This window comes from Cinclus cinclus, chromosome 34 (genome assembly GCF_963662255.1).
Source record: "Cinclus cinclus chromosome 34, bCinCin1.1, whole genome shotgun sequence".
NCBI classification, from domain to species: Eukaryota; Metazoa; Chordata; class Aves; order Passeriformes; family Cinclidae; genus Cinclus; species Cinclus cinclus.
This window is the reverse complement of record NC_085079.1, coordinates 687,706-712,621: the sequence shown is the minus strand read 5'-3', so window position 1 is coordinate 712,621 and position 24,916 is coordinate 687,706. Positions and strand designations below refer to the sequence as shown.

At 55.1% G+C, this 24,916-nt stretch overlaps 3 protein-coding genes across 3 annotated transcripts in view; all 3 read left to right on the top strand.

Annotated features, from left to right (window-relative positions):
* Positions 1-1,340, top strand: part of LOC134055723 (acetylcholinesterase-like) — a 4,977-nt gene extending 3,637 nt beyond the window's left edge. Inside the window, 1 exon segment of the mRNA XM_062512165.1 lies at positions 1,277-1,340. Coding sequence (XP_062368149.1) covers positions 1,277-1,340 — 64 coding nt within the window.
* Positions 1,341-3,496: 2,156 nt separating this feature from the next.
* LOC134055747 (solute carrier family 2, facilitated glucose transporter member 4-like) lies at positions 3,497-14,000 on the top strand. Its single transcript, XM_062512194.1, is given in 12 exon segments — positions 3,497-3,533; positions 5,062-5,153; positions 6,206-6,332; positions 6,335-6,350; positions 6,705-6,829; positions 7,222-7,337; positions 7,773-7,932; positions 8,632-8,813; positions 9,691-9,795; positions 10,406-10,501; positions 11,227-11,430; positions 13,782-14,000. Coding segments are annotated over 12 exon segments (1,461 nt in total). The 3' UTR covers positions 13,983-14,000.
* Positions 14,001-15,248: 1,248 nt separating this feature from the next.
* On the top strand, positions 15,249-24,774 carry EIF5A (eukaryotic translation initiation factor 5A). The gene is made up of 6 exons (XM_062512200.1): positions 15,249-15,353; positions 17,989-18,160; positions 21,112-21,216; positions 23,023-23,154; positions 23,748-23,815; positions 24,405-24,774. The coding sequence occupies exons 2-5, from the start codon at positions 17,996-17,998 to the stop codon at positions 23,808-23,810; spliced, it is 465 nt and encodes a 154-aa protein (XP_062368184.1). The 5' UTR covers positions 15,249-15,353; positions 17,989-17,995; the 3' UTR covers positions 23,811-23,815; positions 24,405-24,774.
* Positions 24,775-24,916: the final 142 nt, after the last annotated feature.

Sequence of the window (24,916 nt, the reverse complement as noted above, 5' to 3'; positions counted from 1 at the left end):
CTTCAAACCCCACAAAATCCCCCAAATTCACCCCAAAATCCCTCCCGGGACCTCCCAAAATTCGCTTCAAACCCCACAAAATCCCCCAAAATCCCTCCCAGGACCCCTCAAAATTCTCTTCAAAACCCCACAAAATCCCCCAAATTCACCCCAAATCCCTCCTGGGACCCCTCAAAATTCGCTTCAAACCCCACAAAATCCCCCAAATTCACCCCAAATCCCTCCCGGGACCCCCAAAATTCACTTCAAACCCCACAAAATCCCCCAAAATCCCTCCCAGGACCCCTCAAAATTCTCTTCAAACCCCACAAAATTCCCCAAATCCCCCCAGGACTCCCCAGACTCCTCCCAGGACCCCACAATCCCCCCCCCCCCCCCAAAATCCCCCCCAGGACCCCTTAAAATCCACTTCAAGCCCCCCAAAAACCCCAAATTCACCCCAAATCCCCCCAGGACCACCCAAATCCCCCCTCAAGACCTCCCAAAATCCTCTTCAAACCCCCCAAATCCACCCAGGACCCCTCAAATCCCCCTCAAAGTCCCCCCAGGACCCTCCCAAATCCCCCCGAGGACCCCCCAAAATCCCCTTCAAACCCCTCAAATCACCCCGAAATCCCCCCCGGACCCCCCAAAATCCCCCCAGGACCCCCCCAAATTCCCCCGCCGTGCTCACTCATTGAAATCCTCCTGGTGAAGGGCACGTCCTCGATCAGCACGGCCGAGTGCACGTTGAAAAAAATCCCCAGCAGCACCTGGGGAGGGGTCCCGGAGGGGTTTTGAGGGGTCCCAAAGAGACTTGGGGGTCCTAAGGGGACTTTGGGGGGGGATTTGGGGTGGATTTCGGGGGGGTCCTGAGGGGATTTTGGGGGGATTTTGAGGGTTCCAAAGGGATTTGGGGCGGGGGGTTCTGAGGTGATCTTTGGGGGTCCCAAGGGGATTTTTTGGGGGTCCCTGGGGGATTTGGAGGCATTTTCAAGGGTCCCAAAGGGATTTCCCCTAAATTTCCTCTGAGAGACCCAAAACCTCTCTGAGCCCCCCAAAATTCCTCCGAGGGACCCCCCCAAAACCTCTCTGAGCCCCCCAAACCCCAGGACAACCCCACAGGGGACCCCCCCCAAAACCTCACCAAGACCCTCCAAAATCCCTGAGAACCCCGCAGGAATCCCCCAAAATTCCTCCGAGTGACCCTAAAACCTCTCCGAGCCCCCCCAAATCCCTTCAAGGGACCCCAAAATCGCTCCAAGACCTCCCAAAAAATTCTTTCTCAGCCCCACAGGGACCCCTCCAAAATTCCTCCAAGGGACCCCAAAACCTCTCCCAGAGCCCCCCAAAATTCCTGAAAACCCCACAGGGATTCGCCAAAATTCCTCCAAAGGACCCCAAAACCTTTCTCAGCTCCCAAAATTCCACCGAGAGACCCCAAATTCCTTATCAGACCCGCATGGACCCCCTCAAAACCTCACCCAGAGCCCCCCCAGACACCACGACAACCCCACAGGGACTCCCCAAAAATCTCTCCCAGAGCCCCCCCCCCCCCCCCCCCAAAACCCCTCCAAGCGCCCTCAAATTCCTCCTGAGCCCCGCACGAGCCCCTCAACCCCCCCCCCCCTCGCCCCCCCCATCCCCTCACGACCCCCTCAGACCCCTCACCAGCATCACGACCCCCCAGGCGCTGAGGACGAGCCCACAGGCCGCCATCTTGGGCCCGCAGCAGAGCAAGGACACCATGGCGGGATGGGCGGAGCCTCGGGGGAGATCCCGTAGGGTTTTGGGTTGGTTTTTGGGGTTTTTTTTGGGTGGGTGGAAAACGGGGATTTTTGGGGCTTTTTTTTGGAGTTTTTTTTATCGAGCGCTCGGAGCCGCCGCTGCGAGGCCGGGGCAGAGGAGTGAAGCCACGCCCCCTTTACGTGAGGACGCCTCCTTTTATGTAACCACGCCTCACTGTGCGTGGTCACGCCACGTCGTACGTAACCACGAGTTTCCGTGCGTAAAGACGTGACCACGCCCCGCTTCGAGCAGGCCACGCCCCCTAGGGCGGTACCATTGAAACCCGCGCGGGGGGGGGGGAGGGGGAGGGGAGCGCGGCGGTGATTGGTTGAAAAGCGGTTTTGGGGAGGGGTTCCGGGGGGGGTTGGCCACGCCCACCAGCCCCACGCGTGTCCTGGGTGTCCCGGTCCCCACCCCACCCCCCCCGCGTGACGTCACGCGGCTCAACCGGGGAGTTCCCAACTCCCCCCCCCGAACAATAAGAAAGGTTCGGATTTCCAAAATTGGGACGCGAGCCCTTTAAATTTCCCCTCCCCCATCGAGGGTCACATTGAGGTGACATTTGGGGGGGGGTGGGGGAGGGGAAGGGGTTAAAAATAGCTCCGGCACGCGCCCGCCCCTCCCCCACCCCTCGGGGAGGGGGATCCCCGCCCCTCCCCCCACCCCACCGGCAGTGGGGGAGGGGCGGTGACGTCACCCCCCAGCTCTATTTTAGGGCAAAACGGCCTGAAATTGGGGGAGGGGCGGGGTCAACCCAGGGCTGCCCCTCCCCCACCACCCAAACATTCCCCCCCCACACCCCCCCAAAAAAAAAGAGGGGGAGGGGTGGGTGTGGTGGGGGAGGGGGCGTGGCTTCGTCCCGCCCCTCCCCCCCGCGACCCCCGGAGCTGCCGAACACCCCCGGGACCCCCCGGGACCCCCTGACCCCCTAATTAACCCCTAATTAACTCTTAATTAATCCTTAATTAATCTTTAATTAAACCCTCGGGACACAACCCCTCCCCCCCTTCCCCCGACCTCTAATTAACCCCTAATTAATCTTTAATTAATCACTAAATAACTCCGCGATTTAATCCTAATTAATCCTTAATTAACACTTGAGCTTCTCCCGGGAACCTCCGATCTTTAATTAACCCCTAATTAATATTTTATTAACTCCCCGACCATTAATTAACCGCTAATTATTCCTTAATTAAACCCCCCCCCACCCCCACCCCCCCCCCCGAGCCCCTCTTGGACTCTCCTATCCTTAATTAATTAATCCTTAATTAATCCTTAATTAATTTATCCGATTCTTTTCCCCGGGGCCTAAATAACTCCTAATTAACCTGTAATTAATCCTTAATTAACTCCCCGTATTCTCCGGGGTCCTCGCGATCATTAATTAATCCTTAATTAATTTCCCCCGACCCTTAATTAACCCCCCCCTCCCCACCCCCCCCCTTTTAATTTCCGGAGCTTTAATTAATCCCTAATTAATCCTTCATTAATCCCTCACCCCTCCCATCCCTAATTAACCTCTAATTAACCTTTAATTAATCACTAATTAACCCCTAATTAACGGCTAATTAACCCCTAATTAACCCCCCTCCCCCCACCCGGGGGGGGGTCTCTTCTTCCTGCCCCTCCCCCCATCATTAATTCCCCCTCCTCACGCCTTAATTGATTAACTCGTTAATTGATTAACTCGCTAATTAATTAACTCATTAATTAATTAATTACCGCCTCCATGCCCAGGGGGTTCCAGCAGATCCAGGAGGACGAGGCAGGTACCGGGGGTGGGGGAGGGGCGGTTTGGGGGGGGTTTTTTTTTGGTTTTTTTTTTTTTGGGGGGTGGGGGGGTGGGGGGGTCCTGAGGAGTGCGGGGGGAGGGGCTGGACCCCCCCCCTCCCCGCCCTCCCCCACACACCCCCCCCCCACCAAAAAAAAAAAAAATTCCCGCCCCTCCCCCACCCCCAGGACTTTCCCAAAAATGGGAATTTTTTGGATGTCGGGAGAGGGGTGGGGGAGGGGTTTCTATCGCGATAGAGACCCCCCCCCCCCGACACCGAAGGTGGGGGAGGGGGGCCTTAAAAAAAAGGGGAGGGAGGGGGGTGTGAGAGGGGTGGGGGGAGGGGTGGAACCCCGGCCACGCCCACGCCCCTCCCCCACCCCCTCCAAAATTCCCACGAAAAGTTTGGAAAGGGGGGAGGGGGGAGGGGGGGGAAGGACCCCCCCTACCCAAAAAAAAAAAATCAAGGAGGGGGGAGAGTCAGAATTGGGGGGGGTGGGACCCTCCCCCAAATTTGCTGGGGGGCCCCTCCCCCCCCCCCTTAAAATCTCCCCCCCCCCAGGAGCCCAAAACCCCCTCCCCCCAATTTTCCCCCAATCCTAAAATTTTACGGGAAATTTAATGGGGATCCCCAAATTTTTTCCCTCCCAAATTTTTTTTTTTGGGGGGTCCCTCCCACCCTGACCCTCCCCCTGCCCCTCCCCCCAGGAGGATGAACCCCCCAAAGACCCCCCAGAACCCCCCAAAATCCCTCCCCAAGGACCCAAAACCCCCTCCCCAATTCCCCCCAATCCTAAAATTTCACGGAAAATTTAATGGGGATCCCCAAATATTTTCCCCCCCCAAATTTTTTTTTTGAGGGGTCCCTCCCACCCTGACCCTCCCCCTGCCTCTCCCCCCAGGAGGATGAACCCCCCAAAGACCCCCCAGAACCCCCCAAAATCCCCCCCAAGGAACCCAAACCCCCCTCCCCAATTTTCCCCCAATCCTAAAATTTCATGGAAAATTTAATGGGGATCCCCAAATTTTTTCCCTCCCAAATTTTTTTGGGGAGTCCCTCCCACCCTGCCCCTCCCCCTGCCTCTCCCCCCAGGAGGATGAACCCCCCAAAGACCCCCCAGAACCCCTAAAATCCCCCCCAAGGAACCCAAACCCCCTCCCCAATTCCCCCCAATCCCAGAATTTCACGGAAAATTTAATGGGGATCCCCAAATTTTTTCCCCCCCAAATTTTTTTTTGGGGGGTCCCTCCCACCCTGACCCTCCCCCTGCCCCTCCCCCCAGGAGGATGAACCCCCCAAAGACCCCCCAGAACCCCCCAAAATCCCCCCCCAAGGACCCAAACCCCCTCCCCAATTCCCCCCAATCCCAGAATTTCACGGAAAATTTAATGGGGATCCCCAAATTTTTTCCCCCCCAAATTTTTTTTTGGGGGGTCCCTCCCACCCTGACCCTCTTGCCCCTCCCCCCAGGAGGATGAGGGGGGTCCCCCTTCGGCCTCGGGGGGGTCTCCCCCCCCCGCTCTGACCCCCGTGCTCGCCCTGACCGTGTTCGCTGCCACGCTGAGCTCGCTCACCTTTGGCTACAACATCGGGGTCATCAACGCCCCCCAAAAGGTACCTGGGGACCCCCAAAAAATACCTGGGGACCCCCCCCCAAAAAAAAATACCTGGGGACCCCCCCCCCAAAAAAAAAATTTGGGGGGGATTCTTCGGGGTACGAGGGAAGCTTGAAAATGTTGAGGGAGATCCCTCAAAAAAAAGAGGAGGGGGCTCACAGAGCTAATGGGGGATTCCTGAATTTCTGGAGGGTCCTAAAATGTCGGGAGGGACCCCAAAAAAATACCTGGGGGCACCCCCAAAAAAAAATACCTGGGGATCCTAAAAAAAATACCTGGGGATCCGAAAAAAAAATACCTGGGGATCCGAAAAAAAAATACCTGGGGACCCAAAAAAAATACCTGGGGGCACCCCAGAAAAAATACCTGGGGACCTCCCAAAAAAAAAATACCTGGAGACCCCCCAAAAAATACCTGGGGATCCAAAAAAATACCTGGAGACCCCCCCCAAAAAATACCTGGGGACCCAAAAAAAATACCTAGGGACCCCGCCCCCCCAAAAATACCTGGGGACCCCAAAAAATTCGGGGGGATTCTTGGATTGGGAGGGAAGCCCGAAAATCCTGAGGGAGCCCCCAGACCCAATAGGGGACGCCCTTGGGGATCCCAAAATTCTGGGGGGTCCCAAATGTTGGGAAGGACCCCATGGGTGCCCCCCTCCCCAAATTCGGGTGACCCCTCCCCAAATTCGAGTTCTCCCCCACCCTTGGGTGCCCCCTCCCCAAATTCGGGTGACCCCTCACCCGTGGGTGCCCCCTCCCCAAATTCGGGTGACCCCTCTCCACGAATGACTCCCTACCTGGGTGCCACCCTAAATTTGAGCGCCCCCTCCCCAAATTCGGGTGCTCCCCCACCCGTGGGTGCCCCACTCCCCAAATTTGGGTTCCCTCTCACCCATGGGCGCCCCCTCCCCAAATTAGGATACCCGCTCTATGAACGCCCTCATGGCTGGGTATGCCCCTAAATTCGGTTACCCCCCTCCCCAAATTCGGGTGCTCCCCCACCCGTGGGTGCCCCCCTCCCCAAATTCGAGTCGCCCCTCCCCCCCAGGTCCTGGAAGGGGAGTACAACGCGACGTGGGCGCGGCGCTGGGGGTCTCCCCCTCCCCCCCAGACCATCTCCCTGCTCTGGGCCCTGTCGGTCGCCATCTTCTCGGTGGGGGGGATGGGCACGGCCCTGGGGAGCGGCTGGGCAGGTAAAAAGGGGCGGGGCTTAAAAGGGGAGGGGGGGGTGTTTAAAGGAGAGGGGGAAGGGAGGGAAGGGGTTAAAAAGGAAGGGAATGGGGGTTGGGGCGTGGCTGAGGGGCGTGGCTTAAAGGGGAGGGGTCATATAAGGGAAAATTGGGTGGGTAGGGGTGGGGCTTAATGGGGAGGGGTCTTTGGGGCGTGGCTTAAAGAGGGTTTGGGGCGGGGGTTAAAGGGGAGGGTGGGGTCTGTGTGGGTGTGGCACACCTGGGTGGGGCTAAAGTGGGCGTGGCCTCTCACAACCCCAGGAGTGGGTGTGGCCACCACGATGCCAGCCACGCCCTCTCCCCTCCCCCACCCCTCAGGAAAGGCGCCCTATTGGCCACCAATGGCCTGGCTGTGGTGGGCGGGGCCTTGATGGGCGGGGCCAAGCTGGGCCCCACCTACACCCTCATCATCATCGGCCGCTTCATCGTGGGAGCCTACTCAGGTAGGGGGCGGGGCTTGGGCTGGGGGCGTGGCCTGCATGCATGTGGGCGTGGTCTTGGTGAGGGCGTGGGTTTTGTGTGGGCGGGGCTTTTTTGAGAATGTGGATTTTTGAGTGGGCGTGGCTTTGTTGTGGGCGTGGCCTGGCTCTGTGTGGGTGTGTCCTGGCACTGTGAAGGGTGTGGCTTGGCACTGTGGGCGTGGCCCGATTTATGGGTGCGTCCTGACTTTTTGTGAGGTGTGGCTTTTTTGTGAGGGGCGTGGCCTAGTTCTACGTGGGCGTGGGCTGCCCAGAGAGAGAAGGGCGTGGCATGGCTCTCTGTGGGTGTGTCCTCCCTCCGATGGGCGTGTCCTTCCCCCTGAGGGGCGTGTCCCCGTGTGACCCCTCCCCCGCAGGGCTGGTGTCGGTTCTGGTTCCGCTCTACGTGGGCGAGGTGGCTCCGCTGCGGCTCCGGGGGGCTCTGGGGACCCTGCACCAGCTCGGCATCGTCCTGGGCATCCTAGGGGCTCAGGTGGGCGTGGCCAGGTGCTGGGCGTGGCTTCGATGGGCGTGGTTTCAATGGGCGTGGCTTCGATGGGCGTAGCTTCAATGGGCGTGGCTTGGCTATTGGGGAGGGGTATTTGGGTGGGGGAGGTCGCACCCACCTGGGTTGTTCCTGGGGGTGGGCGGGGATTAAGTGGGAGGGGGCTTTGTGGGCGGGGCTTGGGGAGGGTCCATTGGGGGTCCTGGTGGGATTTTGGGGGGTGGGGATGGGGGGGGGGGAATCCCGTGCAGCTGAGGCGGGGGAGGGTTTCGATCTCCGTGGATAACCCCCCCCCCCCGCCATCGCGCGACGTCTCGCCCCCATATCGCGACACGCCCCCCCTTTCCGTCGCGATATCGCGCGATATCGCGGCCTATCGCGGCCTATCGCGGCCTATCGCGGGATGCCACGCCTCTCCCGCAGGTGCTGGGGTTGCGGGCGCTGCTGGGGACGCCGGCGGCGTGGCCGGCGCTGTTCGGGGCAGGGCTGCTCCCGGCCGCGCTGCAGCTGCTGCTGCTGCCGCTGTGTCCCGAGAGCCCCCGGTTCCTGCTGGCCCGGGGCCAGCGCGGCCGAGCGCGCCGAGGTGAGTGCGGGGCCTTCGGCCTCGCGGGGCCCACCTCTTCCTCTTCCTCTTCCTCTTCCTCTTCCTCTTCCTCCTGGCCTTCGTCTTCTTGCTCGATCTCCTCCGTCCTCCCCTTCCTGCGTCCCAAATTTTCCTCCTCCTCTTCCTCAGTCTCTCTTCGTGCTCCTCACCTTCATCATCCTCCTCTTCCTCATTCCCTGCTCTTCATCCTCCTCTTCCTCCATCCCAAATTTTCCTCCTCCTCACCATCATCATCTTCCTCCTCTTCCACCGTCCTGATTCCTCCTCCTCTTCCTCGACCCCCTTTCTTCATCCCCCTCTTCCTCCTCCGTCCCTTCCATTCTCCTCCTCACCTTCACCTTCCTCCTCACTTTCCTCCTCTTCCTCTATCCCCTTCCTCCTCCTCCTTGTCCAGCCCCGTCTTCCTCCTCTTCCTCCATCCCGATTCCTCCTCCTCTTCCTCAACCCCCGTTCTTCCTTCTCACCTTCATCTTCCTCGTCTTCCTCCATCCTCTTCATCCTCCTCCTCCTCTTCGTCTCCCCCGATTCTACTTCCTCCCCACCTTCATCTCCCTCTTCCATCCCCTTCACCCTCCTCTTCCTCTGTCCCGATTTTTCCTCCTCCTCACCTTCATCCTCCTCCCCTTCCCCCTTTACCACACACCCCCTATCGCGACAAGCCCCTCCCCTTTCCCCCAGGCCTATCGCGATTGGCCGGCCCGGCTGCCGAGGCGGGGCTGGCGGCGTTGGAGGCGGAGCTTGGCCGAGGCCCCGCCCCCAGGGTGGGGTTTCTGGAGCTGTGCCGGAACCGGCGCTACCGGCAACCGCTGATCGTCACCCTGGGCCTGCAGCTGGCCCAGCAGCTCTCGGGGATAAACGCGGTAAAAACGGCAAAAACGAGATCGAAACGGTGAAAAACGGGCGGGGTTTGAGGGAAAGGGGGCGTGGTTTAGGGGAAATGGGTGTGGCAGTGGGCGTGGTTATGATGTCACACCTGGGCCTGCAGCTGGCCCAGCAGCTCTCGGGGATAAACGCGGTAAAAAACGGCAAAAACGAGATCGAAACGGTGAAAAACGGGCGGGGTTTGAGGAAAGGGGGCGTGGTAAGATGAATGGGCGTGGTCTACAAAGAAAGGGGCGTGTTTTTTTAAAAGGGGAGTGGTTTGTGGGGAAAAATGGTTGTGGCAGTGGGCGTGACCATGACGTCATCCCGGCCTGTCACTCTCGGGGATAAATTTGATAAAAATGGGGGGAAATTACCTCAAAATAGTGAAAAATGAGTGGGGAAAATGTGGAAATGGGCGTGGCTAGAGGGAAAAGGGGCGTGGTTTAAGGGAAGTGGGCGTGGCCATGACATCACCCAGAGGCCTGCAGCTTTTGGGCATAAATTTGCTAAAAACGGGACGGAAATAACGAAAAACGTGCAGGGAGAGGGTGGGGAAAGGGGCGTGGCTTATGGTGAAGGGGGTGTGGTTTGTGACAAAAAAGGCGTGGTCGAAGATATCGGGGCGGGCTTAAATGGGTGGGGTCAGACATAATAAAGGGGTGTGGTTTAAAGGGTGTGGCCTAAATGGGTGGGGTTTAAGGGGCGTGGCCCGGATTTTGTGCGGATTAAAGGGGCGGGGTTTAAAGGGGAAGACCCTAATGGGCGTGGCCATAAATGACAATGGATTTTTAAGGGTGTGGCTTCCTGTAGGTGGGTGTGATTTTTAAAGGGGCGTGTCCTCTGGTTGACCCACCGCCCCCTTTCCCATCCCAGATCTTTTATTATTCAACGTCCATCTTTGAGGGGGCGGGGCTTCGGGATCCAGCCGTCGGCACCATCGGAACGGGCGTGGTCAACGTGGCGGCCACCGCCCTGTCGGTGAGCCACGCCCACTGCCACGCCCACAGAGCACCTGGGGGCAAAATCCCCAGTGGGTGTGGTCCTGAGGGGGAGGGGTGTCACAGTGGGCGTGGTCACCAAGGGGGGGTGGGGCTCTCATTTTGGTGGGTGTGGTCTGGAGGGGAGGAGTCATGTGATTGGGTGGGGTCTCGTATTTGGGGTGTGGGTGGGCGTGGCCTCCTTTGGGTGTGGTCCTGTGGGGAGGTTTCTCATTTGGGGTGGGTGTGGTCCTAAGTGGGAGGGGTCTAACACTGGGCGTGGTCATGAGGGGGGAGGGGCCACCTTCGGGTGTGGTCCTGGGGGGGGGTCTTCATTTTGGGTGGCGTGGCCCTGAGGGGGAGGGGGTTTCACGGTGGGTGTGGTCCTGAGTGGGAGGAGTCCCTTTACTGTGTGGGCGTGGCCTCCTTTTGGTGTGGTCCTGGAGTGGGTGGGGGTCTCATTTTGGGCATGGCCTGGATTGGGGTCTCATAGTGGGCGTGGCTCTGGGGGTGTGGGGGGGTCTCATTTTAGGGGTGGTTTTGGGTGGGCGTGGCCTCCTTGGGGTGTGGTCCACATGTGGGCGTGGCCCCAGCTCAGCCCCTCCCCCCAGGTGGTGCTGGTGGAGCGGGCGGGGCGGCGCCTCCTGCAGCTCGTGGGGCTGCTGGGAATGATGGGATGCGCCGGGACGTTGGGCGTGGCCCTCAAGGTGAGCGGGGGTGGGGACCCCAAAACTCACCTGGGCACCCCCGAACTCACCTGGGCTCCCCCAAATCCCAAAATTCACCTGGGCACCTCAAAACTCACCTGGGTTCCCCCAAATCCCAAAATTCACCTGGGCACCTCAAAACTCACCTGGGCACGCCCGAATCCCAAAATTCACCTGGGCACCTCAAAATTCACCTGGGCACGCGCGAATCCCAAAATTCACCTGGGGACCTCAAAACTCACCTGGGCACGCCCGAATCCCAAAATTCACCTGGGCACATCAAAACTCACCTGAGCATGCTCAAATTCCAAACTCAACCCTGTGCCCATCCCTGAACCTCCCAAAAAAACCCAAATCCCCAAATCCCCAAAAAACCCCAAATCCCCCAATCCCCAAAAAAACCCCAAATCCCCCAAATTTCCCCCATTCCCCAAATCCCCCAAATCCCATAAACCCCAAATCCCCCAAATCCCCAAAAAAATCCCCAAATCCTCCAATCCCCAAAAGAACCCAAATTTCCCAAATTTCCCCCATTTCCCCAAAAACCCCAAATCCCCCCAAATCCCATAAAAAAAACCCCAAATCCCCCAAATTTCCCCCCTCCTCCATTCCCCAAAATTCCCCCGTTCTTCTCGATTTTTTGGCTTCTCCCCCTCCCCTCCCTCTAATTTTTTTTTTGGGGGGGGGGGGGTCTCCTCCCCCCCCCTCCCCCCCGTTTTTCCCAGCTCGGGGGTCCCGTTTGGGGTGCCCTGGCTTTGGGGTCGGCCCTGGCCTTTGTGGGGTTTTTCGCTGTGGGGCCGGGTCCCCTTCCCTGGTTCGTTGGGGCCGAACTTTTCCCACCTGGACCCCGCGGGGCCGCGCTGGGTTTGGCCGGGCTCGTGAACTGGGCCAGCAACACCGTGGTGGCCATGGCCTTCCCTGCCCTGCAGGTACCGGGCCTCGGGGTTTTGGGGTGAATTTGGGGGATTTTGGGGTGAATTTGGGGGATTTTGGGACGTTTTGGGGGATTTTATGGGGATTTTAGGGGGATTTTAGGGGGATTCTAAAGGGGATTTTGGGGATGGTTTGGGTGTGGCCATGGCCTTCCCTGCCCTGCAGGTACCGGGCCTCGGGGTTTTGGGGTGAATTTGGGGGATTTTGGGGTCAATTTGGGGGATTTTGGGACGTTTTGGGGGATTTTATGGGGATTTATGGGGATTTTATGGGGATTTTAGGGGGATTTATGGGAATTTTAGGGGGCGTTTTAAGGGATTTTGGGGATGGTTTGGGTGTGGCCATGGCCTTCCCTGCCCTGCAGGTACCGGGCCTCGGGGTTTTGGGATGAATTTGGGGGATTTTGGGGTCAATTTGGGGGATTTTGGGACGTTTTGGGGGATTTTATGGGGATTTATGGGGATTTTAGGGGGATTTTAGGGGGATTCTAAAGGGGATTTTGGGGATGGTTTGGGTGTGGCCATGGCCTTCCCTGCCCTGCAGGTACCGGGCCTCGGGGTTTTGGGGTGAATTTGGGGGATTTTGGGGTGAATTTGGGGGATTTTGGGACGTTTTGGGGGATTTTATGGGGATTTTAGGGGGATTTTAGGGGGATTCTAAAGGGGATTTTGGGGATGGTTTGGGTGTGGCCATGGCCTTCCCTGCCCTGCAGGTACCGGGCCTCGGGGTTTTGGGGTGAATTTGGGGGATTTTGGGGTCAATTTGGGGGATTTTGGGACGTTTTGGGGGATTTTATGGGGATTTATGGGGATTTTATGGGGATTTTAGGGGGATTTTAGGGGGCGTTTTAAGGGATTTTGGGGATGGTTTAGAGACTCCAGGTGGGTGAATTTTGGAGGTCTTGGGGGATTTTGGGGTGAATTTGGGGGTTTTGGGGTTAATTTGGGGGATTTTGGGACATTTTTGAGGGCTTTGGGGGATTTTGGGGTGAATTTGGGGGATTATGGGACATTTCTGGGGAATTTAGGAGGAATTTAAAGGGATTTTGAGACATTTTTGAAGCATTTTTGTGGATTTTGGGGTGAATTTGGGGGATTTTGGGACATTTGTGGGGATTTTAGGAGGATTTTAAAGGGATTTTTGGGACATTTTTGAGGGCTTTGGGGGATTTTGGGGTGAATTTGGGGGATTTTGGGACATTTGTGGGGATTTTAGGGGGATTTTATGGGGATTTTGGGACATTTTTGGAGCATTTTTGGGCATTTTGGGGTGAATTTGGGGGATTTTGGGACATTTTTGGGGGATTTTGGGGCGAATTTGGGGGATTTTGGGGTAGGTAAAGGGAATTTAGGGGGAATGAAAGGAATGTTTCGGGATTTTCTTTTTTTTGGGGGGGAGGAATTTTGGGAATTTTTAGGAATTTTGGGGCTCTTTGGCGGGAGTTTAAGGGAATTTCAGGAATTTTTGGGGGAGTTTAAGGAATTTTTTTGGGGATTTGGGAATTTAAGGAATTTTTGGGGGGGAAACTCAAGGAATTTTTGGTCATTTTGGGGGGAATAATTTAAATATTTAGGGACAGGGATTTTGGGGGAATTCAAGGAATTTTGGGGAGAAATTCGAGGATTTTTTTGGAGAAATTCGTGGAATTTTGGGGGGAAATTCAAAGAAATTTTGAGGGGAAATTCACGGAATTTTTGGGGGAAAATTCACGGAATTTTTGGGAGAAATTCGAGGAATTTTTTGGGAAAATTCAAGGAAATTTTTTGTGAAAATTGAGGAATTATTTGAGAAATTCGAGGAATTTTGGGGGGAAAGTCAAGGAAATTTTGAGGGAAAATTCACGGAATTTTTGGGGAAAATTCAAGGAATTTTTGGGAGAAATTCGAGGAATTTTTTGGGAAAGTTTCAGGAATTTTTGGGAGAAAATTGAGGAATTTTTGGGCGAAATTCGAGGAATTTTTTTGGGAAAGTTTCAGGAATTTTTTGGGAAAGTTCAAGGAACTTTTGGGCGAAATTCAAGGAATTTTTTGGGCGAAATTCGAGGAATTTTTTGGGGGGGAAAATTCAAGGAAACTTTTTGATGAAATTCAAGGGATTTTAATGACGACATCCAAGGAATTTTCAGAGAATTATTTCCGGAAAATTCCCCGAATTTTCGTTATAAATTCAAGATATATTTGGTCAATTCTTCGGGGAAATTCGATGAATTTCGGGCGATTTCGGCCAAAAAAAATTGGACCAAAAAAAAAAAAAAAAAAAAGCCAAAAAAAAAAAAAAAAAACCCTCCCAAAATTCCGATTTTAATTTTATTTCTTCATTTTTTTTTGTTTTTTTTTTTCATTTCCAGGACGCTCTGGGTCCGTTGGTTTTCCTCCTTTTTGGGGGGCTCCTGGGGGGTTTTGCTCTTTTTACTTTCCTGTTGCTCCCCGAAACTCGCGGCCGAACTTTTCCTGGAGGGGATCCCCAAAATTTGGATCCCCCAACCTTACGGAACCCTCCGGAAAAAGACACCGAGCTCCAGTGCTTGGCTACGCACGAGGAACCCTAAAAAACCCCAAAATTTCATTTTATTATTATTTTTTTTTTTTTTTTTTTGACGCGTCCTCCGAAATAATTTTAATTTTTTTTTGGTCGATTTTTAGGGGACGCACCAAAAAAAAAAAAAAAAAAAATTTGTTCTTTTTTTTTTTTTTTGGAAAATTTTTTTGAGGGTTTTTGTTTTTTCAGGCACTTTAGAGCGCACCCCCAAAAAAAATATTTTTGTGTGGTTTTTTTTTTGTTTGTTTTTTTGGTTTTTTTTTTTTTTTTTTTGGGGAGGGAGGGAGATTTTTGGGGCGCACCTCAAAAAAAAAAAAAATTTTTTTTTTTTTTTTTTCCCTTCCGTCACCTCATTGTTTTTTACGGGGTGGGAATTTTTGGGAGGAATTCGGGATTTTTTGGGGTCTCCCCATCCCACTCCCCGCTTGTAAATAAAGGTGAAGATAAATCAGCGGCGATCCCCGAAAAATTGGGGAATTTTGGGGGGAAAATTTAAAAAAATTGGGGGCAGTTCTGTAAAATTGAAGGGTGGGACCCCAAAATTGGGGGGGGTGGGGGAGGGGATTCAGGGGTGGGGGAGGGGAACTGACCGCACCCCCAAGGAGAGGCTCAATTCTGGGGGAGGGGTCCCCAAATCTCGGCTGCGGGCGCTGCCCCTTTAAGAACAAGCCCCGCCCCTTTGTAGCCGCCACGCCTCTCTCACCCCATTGGTGGATCCGCGGAAGCGTCGCCTCTGATTGGTCGAGAGACTGGCGTTGCGCACGCGGCTGGGGAGGGGGCGCCACGTGAGCGCCGGCATAAATTTGCATACATTTCCGTAATTGCCATAATGAGGCAATCAGCGTCATTTAAGTCATTTGCATAATGAGCGGTGCCCTCGGCGTTGCCATGACAACGCCACCCTTCTCCCCCCCACCCCCAAAAAGGGCCTTGAGGCCTAGCCGGCCTCGCTCCCCGCGTGCTCCAAATCTCGCGTGACCTCGCTGGCGGCGCGGCTCTCCTCATCGAACTCTCGCGAGAGGACGCAGCTACGCTCAGCCCGACAGCCGCAACTATCGCGAGATCACTCTTAGCCCCGCGCCGGGCCGCACGGCTACGTAACTCTCGCGAGAACACGCAAACCGGGCGGTGCCGCTAGGCCTTAACTCCGCCTTATCGGGGTGGAGGGGGCGAGGCGCGCATGCGCTGGGCCCGCCGCGCGCCTCCCCTCTTCCCTCTGCGCACGCGCACTTCCCTCCACCACCTCCGCCCCTCCTCTTTGCGCATGCTCGGTACCGTTCTCCCCCCCGCCCGGCTCGGGCGCGCAGGCGCGGTGGGGCCCGGGGGTTGCAGCAGCTCCAGCGCGGCGGCGGTTCGGGCTTCGGGGCTCGCGGGCTCGGGGGTGAGTTCGGGGCCTTCCCTCAGCGTTCGGATGGGTGGTCTCCACTTTGGGGAGGGGTAAAGAATCCTCAGGGTTTCCATCGGTGCCGTCCCGCTGTGGTTTTCCCCTCAGGCCTGGACTAGGCCGCGCCCGCGCCTTGCGTTTCCCCTCCCCCCCCCCCCTCACCTTTTCCTTCCCCCTCACCCCCCCCCCCCCCACATAAAAACGGGACCCGCGTGGCGGCGGCGACCGCGCGACCCCTCCCCCCCCAAATAAAGAATAGAGGGGAGGGGGATCCCCCACTTTACGCCATATAAGGAATTAAGGGGGGGGGGGGAACCCTCGAAATTCCTTATAAGGAAATTGGGGGAACCCCCTCCTCCCCGTCTTTCCTTATAAGGAAATTGGGGACCCCCCGCCCCCCCCCCACTCCCGCCCGGTTTTCCATATAAGGAATTGGGGAGACCCCAACTCCATATAAGGATTTTGGGGGGGGGTTGTATAAAGAACGCGGGGTTCCCCCCCCCTAAAAAAAACCCCAAATTTAACCCCCTGAATTCCCTTGAAACCCTCCCCCCCCCCCCAAAAAAAAAAAAAAATATCCCAGCCCCGGACCCCCGCCCCAAAAGCCCTCTGGACTCCCCCAAATCCCCCTGGACCACTCCCCCCCCCCCAAAATTTCCCCTCGCCTCCCCACGTGTGTCACCTCCCCCACCCCCCACGTGTCACCTCCTCACTCCAACCCCCCCTCCCCCCCCCCAAAATCCCAAATTTGGGGTCACCCTCTGATCCCCCAAATTAATTCCACGGTTCCCCTCCCCATTTTTGGGGGTCCCCAATCCTTTTGTGGTTCCCTCCCCTCCCCTTTTGGACATCCCCCAATTCCTTCTTTTTTTTTTTTTTGGGGGGGGGGGGGTTCCACGATTCCTTTTTGGGGTTCCCCCATCCCACTTTTTTTTTTTTGGCTTTTTGAATCTTTTTTTGGGGTTCATTTTTCTCATTTTGGGACCCCCCACCCCTTAACCCCCATTTTTTGGGGGGGTCCCCAGCCCCTTTTTTGAGTTTTCTCACCTCTCCCTAACCCCTGGCTTTTGGGGTCTTTGCCAAATTTTGGGGTCTCTTGACCCTCCATGACCCCCAAATTTTTTGGGGTTCTCCGTGGCCCTAAAAAAAATTTGGATTCCCTTGTCCTCCGACCCCAAAAATTTTGGGGGTTCCCCACTTCCCGACCCCATTTTTGTCCCTTTTTACGCTTCCCCTTCCCACTTCAATCCCAATTTTTGGGGTCTCCTGATGCTCCGTGACCCCCAAATTTTTTGGGTTTCACCCTGACCCCTCAAATTTTGGATTCCCTTCCCTCTGACCCCCATAAATTTTGGATTCCCTGTCCTCTTGACCCCAAATTTATGGGGGGTCCCCACTTGCCGACCCCATTTTTGTCCCTTTTTACGCTTCCCCTTCCCACTTCAATTCCAATTTTTGGGGTCTCCTGATGCTCCGTGACCCCCAAATTTTTTGGGTTTCACCCTGACCCCCCAAATTTTGGATTCCCTGCCCTCTTGACCCCAAAAGTTAAGGGGGGTCCTCACTTTCCAACCCCATTTTTGTCCCTTTTTACGCTTCCTTTTCCCACTTCAATTCCAATTTTTGGGGTCTCCTGATGCTTCGTGACCCGCAAATTTTTTGGGTTTCACCCTGACCCCCCAAATTTTGGAATCCCTGCCCTCTTGACCCCAAAAACCTTGGCGTTCCCTGCTTCCCGACCCCATTTTTGTCCCTTTTTACGCTTCCCCTTCCCACTTCAATTCCAATTTTTGGGGTCTCCTGATGCTTCGTGACCCCCAAATTTTTTGGGTTTCACCCTGACCCCCCAAATTTTGGATTCCTTGCCCTCTTGACCCCAAAAACCTTGGCGTTCCCCGCTTCCCGACCCCATTTTTGTCCCTTTTTACGCTTCCCCTTCCCAATTCAATCCCAATTTTTGGGGTCTCCTGATGCTCCGTGACCCCCAAATTTTTTGGGTTTCACCCTGACCCCTCAAATTTTGGATTCCCTTCGCTCTGACCCCCCTAAATTTTGGATTCCCTGTCCTCTTGACCCCAAAAGTTAAGGGGGGTCCTCACTTGCCGACCCCATTTTTGTCCCTTTTTACGCTTCCCCTTCCCAATTCAATCCCAATTTTTGGGGTCTCCTGATGCTCCGTGACCCCCAAATTTTTGGGTTTCACCCTGACCCCCCAAATTTTGGATTCCTTGTCCTCTTGACCCCAAAAGTTAAGGGGGGTCCTCACTTCCCGACCCCATTTTTGTCCCTTTTTACGCTTCCTTTTCCCACTTCAATTCCAATTTTTGTGATCTCCTGATGCTTCGTGACCCGCAAATTTTTTGGGTTTCACCCTGACCCCCCAAATTTTGGATTCCTTGTCCTCTTGACCCCAAAAACCTTGGCGTTCCCCGCTTCCCGACCCCATTGTTTTTTATCCTTTTTCACGCTTCCTTTTCCCATTTCAATCCCAATTTTTTCTCATTCCCCGGACCTCACCGGAACCCTAAATTTTTTTTTTTTGGGGGGGGGGTGTTCACCAAAAAAAAAAAAAAAAAAAAAAACACCCAACCACCACCCCTCCCCGATTAAAATTTTGGGAATTTCCTTCCAGAGAGGCGATGGCCGACGACCTGGACTTCGAGACGGGGGACGCGGGGGCCTCGGCCACGTTCCCCATGCAGTGCTCGGCCCTGCGTAAAAACGGCTTCGTGGTGCTCAAGGGTCGCCCCTGCAAGATCGTGGAGATGAGCACCTCCAAAACTGGCAAACACGGGCACGCCAAGGTAGCCAAAAAATCTTGGGGAAATCCCCATCATCCACACCAAAAAAAAAAAAAAAAAAAAATTGGGGGTTTGGAATTCCAAAATCCCCGCGGGAATCGCAAAATCCCGACCCGAGTTATCCCTGAGCGATCCCGGTTACTGTAGAGACTCACTGAGATTTTTTGTGGGGTCTGATCCCCCTCAAAAAAATCCCAGAAATCCCTAAAATTCGGAATTTAGGAATGCCAAGGTGTAGCCAAAATCCTGGAAAAATCCCCAAAAATTTGGGGTTTGGAATCCCAAAATCCCGACCCGAGTTATCCCTGAGCGATCCCGGTTACTGTAGAGACTCACTGAGATTTTTTGTGGCGTCTGATCCCCCTCAAAAAAATCCCAGAAATCCCCAAAATTGGGAATTTGGGAATGCCAAGGTAGCCAAAATCCTGAGAAAATCCCCAAAAATTTGGGGTTTGGAATCCCAAAATCCCCGCGGGAATCCCAAAATCCCGACCGGAGTTGGAGCTGAGCGATCTCGGTTACTGTAGAGACTCACTGATATTTTTCTGGGATCTGATCCCCATAAAAATGAGCCAAAAAATCCTAAAAATTGGGAATTTGGGAATGTCAAGGTAGCCAAAATCCCAAAAAATTTGGGGCTAGGATCCCTAAATTCCAGCCTGGATCCCAAAATCCCGACCTGAGTTATCCCTGAGCGATCCCGGTTACTGTAGAGATTCTCTGAGATTTTTTGTGGGGTCTGATCCCCCCCAAAAAAATCCCAGAAATCCCTAAAATTGGGAATTTGGGAATGCCAAGGTAGCCAAAATCCTGGAAAAATCCCCAAAAATTTGGGGTTTGGAATCCCAAAATCCCGACCCGAGTTATCCCTGAGCGATCCCGGTTACTGTAGAGACTCACTGAGATTTTTTGTGGCGTCTGATCCCAAAAAAAAAATCCCAAAAATCCTCAAAATTGGGCATTTGGGATTGCCAAGGTAGCCAAAATCCTGAGAAAATCCCCAAAAATTTGGGGTTTGGAATCCCAAAATCCCCATGGGAATCCCAAAATCCCGACCCGAGTTATCCCTGAGCGATCCCGGTTACTGTAGAGATTCTCTGGGATTTTTTGTGGGGTCTGATCCCCCTCAAAAAAATCCCAGAAATCCCCAAAATTGGGAATTTGGGAATGCCAAGGTAGCCAAAATCCTGAGAAAATCCCCAAAAATTTGGGGTTTGGAATCCCAAAATCCCCGCGGGAATCGCAAAATCCCGAACGGAGTTGGAGCTGAGCGATCTCGGTTACTGTAGAGATTCTCTGAGATTTTTTGTGGGGTCTGATCCCCCTCAAAAAAATCCCAGAAATCCCCAAAATTGGGAATTTGGGAATGCCAAGGTAGCCAAAATCCTGAGAAAATCCCCAAAAATTTGGGGTTTGGAATCCCAGAATCCCCGTGGGAATCCCAAAAATCCCGACCCGAGTTATCCCTGAGCGATCCCGGTTACTGTAGAGACTCACTGAGATTTTTTGTGGGGTCTGATCCCAAAAAAAAAAATCCCAAAAATCCTCAAAATTGGGAATTTGGGAATGCCAAGGTAGCCAAAATCCTGAGAAAATCCCCAAAAATTTGGGGTTTGGAATCCCAAAATCCCCATGGGAATCCCAAAAATCCCGACCCGAGTTATCCCTGGGCGATCCCCGTTCTTGTGGAGACTCTCTGAGATTTTTGTGGGATCTGATCCCAAAAAAAAATCCCAAAAATCCCCAAAATTGGGAATTTGGGAATGCCAAGGTGTAGCCAAAATCCTGAGAAAATCCCCAAAATTCCAGCTGGGAATTCCCAAAAAATCCAGACCCCGAATTCCCCAGAGATCTCCGAGGATTTTTTGGGATCGGATCCAAAAAAAAAAAAAAAAAAAAAAAAAATCCCGAAAATCGGGAATTTGGGAATGGCAAAAAAAATCCCGGGAAAATCCCAAAAAATCTGGGTTTGGATCCCGGAATTGCTGCGCTGCATCCCAGAATTCCCAGTACAGCCCTCCCAGTGCTCCCAGTATGGCTCTGACCCCTCTCCCAGTGCTCCCAGTAAAGGCTCTGACCCCTCTCCCAGTGCTCCCAGTCTGGCTCTGACCCCTCTCCCAGTGCTCCCAGTATGGCTCTGACCCCTCTCCCAGTGCTCCCAGTATGGCTCTGACCCCTCTCCCAGTGCTCCCAGTAAAGGCTCTGACCCCTCTCCCAGTGCTCCCAGTCTGGCTCTGACCCCTCTCCCAGTGCTCCCAGTATGGCTCTGACCCCTCTCCCAGTGCTCCCAGTAAAGGCTCTGACCCCTCTCCCAGTGCTCCCAGTCTGGCTCTGACCCCTCTCCCAGTGCTCCCAGTATGGCTCTGACCCCTCTCCCAGTGCTCCCAGTATGGCTCTGACCCCTCTCCCAGTGCTCCCAGTAAAGGCTCTGACCCCTCTCCCAGTGCTCCCAGTCTGGCTCTGACCCCTCTCCCAGTGCTCCCAGTATGGCTCTGACCCCTCTCCCAGTGCTCCCAGTCTGGCTCTGACCCCTCTCCCAGTGCTCCCAGTCTGGCTCTGACCCCTCTCCCAGTGCTCCCAGTCTGGCTCTGACCCCTCTCCCAGTGCTCCCAGTATGGCTCTGACCCCTCTCCCAGTGCTCCCAGTCTGGCTCTGACCCCTCTCCCAGTGCTCCCAGTCTGGCTCTGACCCCTCTCCCAGTGCTCCCAGTCTGGCTCTGACCCCTCTCCCAGTGCTCCCAGTATGGCTCTGACCCCTCTCCCAGTGCTCCCAGTATGGCTCTGACCCCTCTCCCAGTGCTCCCAGTCTGGCTCTGACCCCTCTCCCAGTGCTCCCAGTCTGGCTCTGACCCCTCTCCCAGTGCTCCCAGTCTGGCTCTGACCCCTCTCCCAGTGCTCCCAGTATGGCTCTGACCCCTCTCCCAGTACTCCCAGTAACCCCAGTTTCCCCTCCAGGTGCACCTGGTGGGCATCGACATCTTCACGGGCAAGAAGTACGAGGACATCTGTCCATCAACCCACAACATGGACGTACCCAACATCAAACGGAACGACTTCCAGGTGAGACACACCTGTGCACACCTGTACACACCTGTACACACCTGTACACACCTGTGCACACCTGTACACACCTGTGCACACCTGTACACACCTGTGACACACCTGTGCACACCTGTAACACATCTGTCCATCAACCCACAACATGGACGTACCCAACATCAAACGGAACGACTTCCAGGTGAGACACACCTGTGCACACCTGTACACACCTGGACACACCTGTACACACCTGTACACACCTGTGCACACCTGTACACACCTGTACACACCTGTACACACCTGTGCACACCTGTACACACCTGTGCACACCTGTACACACCTGTGACACACCTGTGCACACCTGTACACATCTGTGCACACCTGTACACACCTGTACACATCTGTCCATCAACCCACAACATGGACGTACCCAACATCAAACGGAACGACTTCCAGGTGAGACACACCTGTGCACACCTGTACACACCTGTGACACACCTGTGCACACCTGTACACATCTGTCCATCAACCCACAACATGGACGTACCCAACATCAAACGGAACGACTTCCAGGTGAGACACACCTGTGCACACCTGTACACACCTGTGACACACCTGTGCACACCTGTACACACCTGTGACACACCTGTGCACACCTGTACACATCTGTCCATCAACCCACAACATGGACGTACCCAACATCAAACGGAACGACTTCCAGGTGAGACACACCTGTGCACACCTGTACACACCTGTACACACCTGTGCACACCTGTACACACCTGTGACACACCTGTGCACACCTGTAACACATCTGTCCATCAACCCACAACATGGACGTACCCAACATCAAACAGAACGACTTCCAGGTGAGACACACCTGTGCACACCTGTGACACACCTGTGCACACCTGTACACACCTGTGACACACCTGTGCACACCTGTACACATCTGTCCATCAACCCACAACATGGACGTACCCAACATCAAACGGAACGACTTCCAGGTGAGACACACCTGTGCACACCTGTACACACCTGTGACACACCTGTGCACACCTGTACACACCTGTGACACACCTGTAACACATCTGTCCATCAACCCACAACATGGACGTACCCAACATCAAACGGAACGACTTCCAGGTGAGACACACCTGTGCACACCTGTGCACACCTGTACACACCTGTGACACACCTGTGCACACCTGTACACATCTGTCCATCAACCCACAACATGGACGTACCCAACATCAAACGGAACGACTTCCAGGTGAGACACACCTGTGCACACCTGTACACACCTGGACACACCTGTGACACACCTGTGCACACCTGTACACACCTGGACACACCTGTACATACCTGTAACACTGTAATACACCTGTACACATCTGGGACAGGTAGCACACCTCTGTCACAGCTGGCCCTATTCTCATTTGCCTATACCCATTCTTACTTGTCTCACCTGTCCATACTTTTATGCTACCTGTGTGTGTTACCTGTGTGTGTTACCTGTCTCACCTGTGCAACTCGTTGGTATCCAGGACAGGTAGCTGTGTGTGTTACCTGTGTGTTAGCTGTCACTCACCTGTCCATGCCTGTGTGTTTCACCTGTCTCACCTGTGCAGCTCATTGCTATCCAGGATGGGTACCTGTCTCTCACCTTTCTCATAGCTCATCGGGATCCAGGATGGGTACCTGTGTGTGTTACCTATGTGTTACCTGTCTCTCACCTGTCTCACCTGTGCAGCTCATCGGGATCCAGGACGGGTACCTGTGTGTTACCTGTCTCTCACCTGTCTCTCACCTGTCTCACCTGTGCAGCTCATCGGGATCCAGGACGGGTACCTGTCGCTGCTCCAGGACAGCGGGGAGGTGCGGGAGGACCTGAGGCTGCCAGAGGGAGAACTGGGCCGGGAGATCGAGCAGAAATACGACTGTGGAGAGGAGATCCTGGTACTGGGATGGACTGGGTTATACTGGGATGGGACTGGGAGGAACTGGGATGGACTGGGATGGGACTGGGAGGAACTGGGATGGACTGGGATGGGACTGGGAGGAACTGGGATGGGACTGGGATAGACTGGGTTATACTGGGATGGGACTGGGAGGAACTGGGATGGACTGGGATGGGACTGGGATAGACTGGGATGGCACTGGGATAGACTGGGATGGGACTGGGATAGACTGGGAGGGACTGGGATGGGACTGGGAGGGACTGGGATGGGACTGGGATGGACTGAGAGGGACTGGGATAGACTGGGAGGGACTGGGATGGGACTGGGATGGACTGAGAGGGACTGGGATAGACTGGGAGGGACTGGGATGGGACTGGGATGGGACTGGGATGGACTGGGATGGACTGGGATGGGACTGGGAGGAACTGGGATGGACTGGGATGGGACTGGGATGGGACTGGGATGGACTGGGAGGGACTGGGATGGACTGGAATGGGACTGAGATGAACTGGAGTGAACTGGGATGGGACTGAGATGAACTGGGATATACTGGGCTGAACTGGTGTGAACTGGGATCTCTGCCCTCCGCAGATCACGGTGCTGTCGGCGATGACCGAGGAAGCCGCTGTCGCGATCAAAGCCATGGCCAAATAGGGCAGGTGGGCGGGGCATGACCAAATATGGGGAAGGGGCGGGGCCATGACCAAATATGGGAAAGGGGGGTGACCACATGTGGGAAGGGGATGACCAAATATGGGAAAGGGGGTGGGGTATGACCAAATATAGGATATTTACAAATATGGGGAAAGGGGGTGGAGCATTACCAAATATGGGAAAAGGGGTGGGGTATGACCAAATATGGGGAAGGGGTGGGGCCATGAGCAAATATGGGGAAGGGGGTGACCACATGTGGGAAGGGGATGACCAAATATGGGAAAAGGGGGTGGGGTATGACCAAATATGGGAAAAGGGGTGGGGTATGACCAAATATGGGGAAGGGGTGGGGCCATGAGCAAATATGGGAAAATGGGCTGGGCCTTTATCAAATATGGGAAAAGGGGTGGGGTCATGACCAAATATGGGGAAAGGGGTGGGGTCATGACCATGGGTGGGGATCACTGGGGTTCCCAATTTGGGGTCTGGGGTCTCTGTGGGATTTGGGGTCCCCATTTTAGGTTTGGGGTCCCCGTTTCTGGGTCTGGGGTCCCCATGCCAGGTCCCAGCCCCTCCCCCCTTTTCTCTCCCCAGGCCGGCACCGCCGGGGTCGGGCCGGGCCCCTCCCCCCCTCCCCCAACTGCAGCCGCGGGGGGAGGGGGGGTGTGAGGGTGGGGGAGGGGCGAGGTGGGGGAGGGGCTCAAGCTCTGGGGGAGGGGGGGGGAGCAGGAGGGGTTCCCCCCCCAAAAAAAACCCAAACCTTCCCCCAAAATCCCCTCCCCCAACCCCGCTGTGGGGGAGGGGCACCCCTGTAAAGGATGGGGGGAGGGGCGGCCCCAGGCCCCGCCCCCCTCATTGCTCCTCCCCCTTTCCCACCCTTCCCCCACCCACCGCCTCCCCAGCCCCTCCCCCCCTCGTTGGGGCCTCGCCGGATCGGAAATGAATAAATAAATAAATAAATAAATAAATAAATGTAATTAATGAACGGTGTTAATTGGGGCTGGGGGGGGAGGGGGGAGGGGTCAGGCGGAGTGACCAATGGTGGGGTCAGTTCAACAGAGTGACCACGGAGAGACCACAGAGTGACCACAGGGTGACCACGGAGT

Bases quoted from the DNA above. Each gene is read 5' to 3' on its own strand.
- EIF5A (XM_062512200.1), top strand. From the start codon at position 17,996: ATGGCCGACGACCTGGACTTCGAGACGGGGGACGCGGGGGCCTCGGCC. The intron at 18,161-21,111 runs GTAGCCAAAAAA...TTTCCCCTCCAG, and splicing joins GCAAACACGGGCACGCCAAG to GTGCACCTGGTGGGCATCGA. The intron at 23,155-23,747 runs GTACTGGGATGG...TGCCCTCCGCAG, and splicing joins ACTGTGGAGAGGAGATCCTG to ATCACGGTGCTGTCGGCGAT.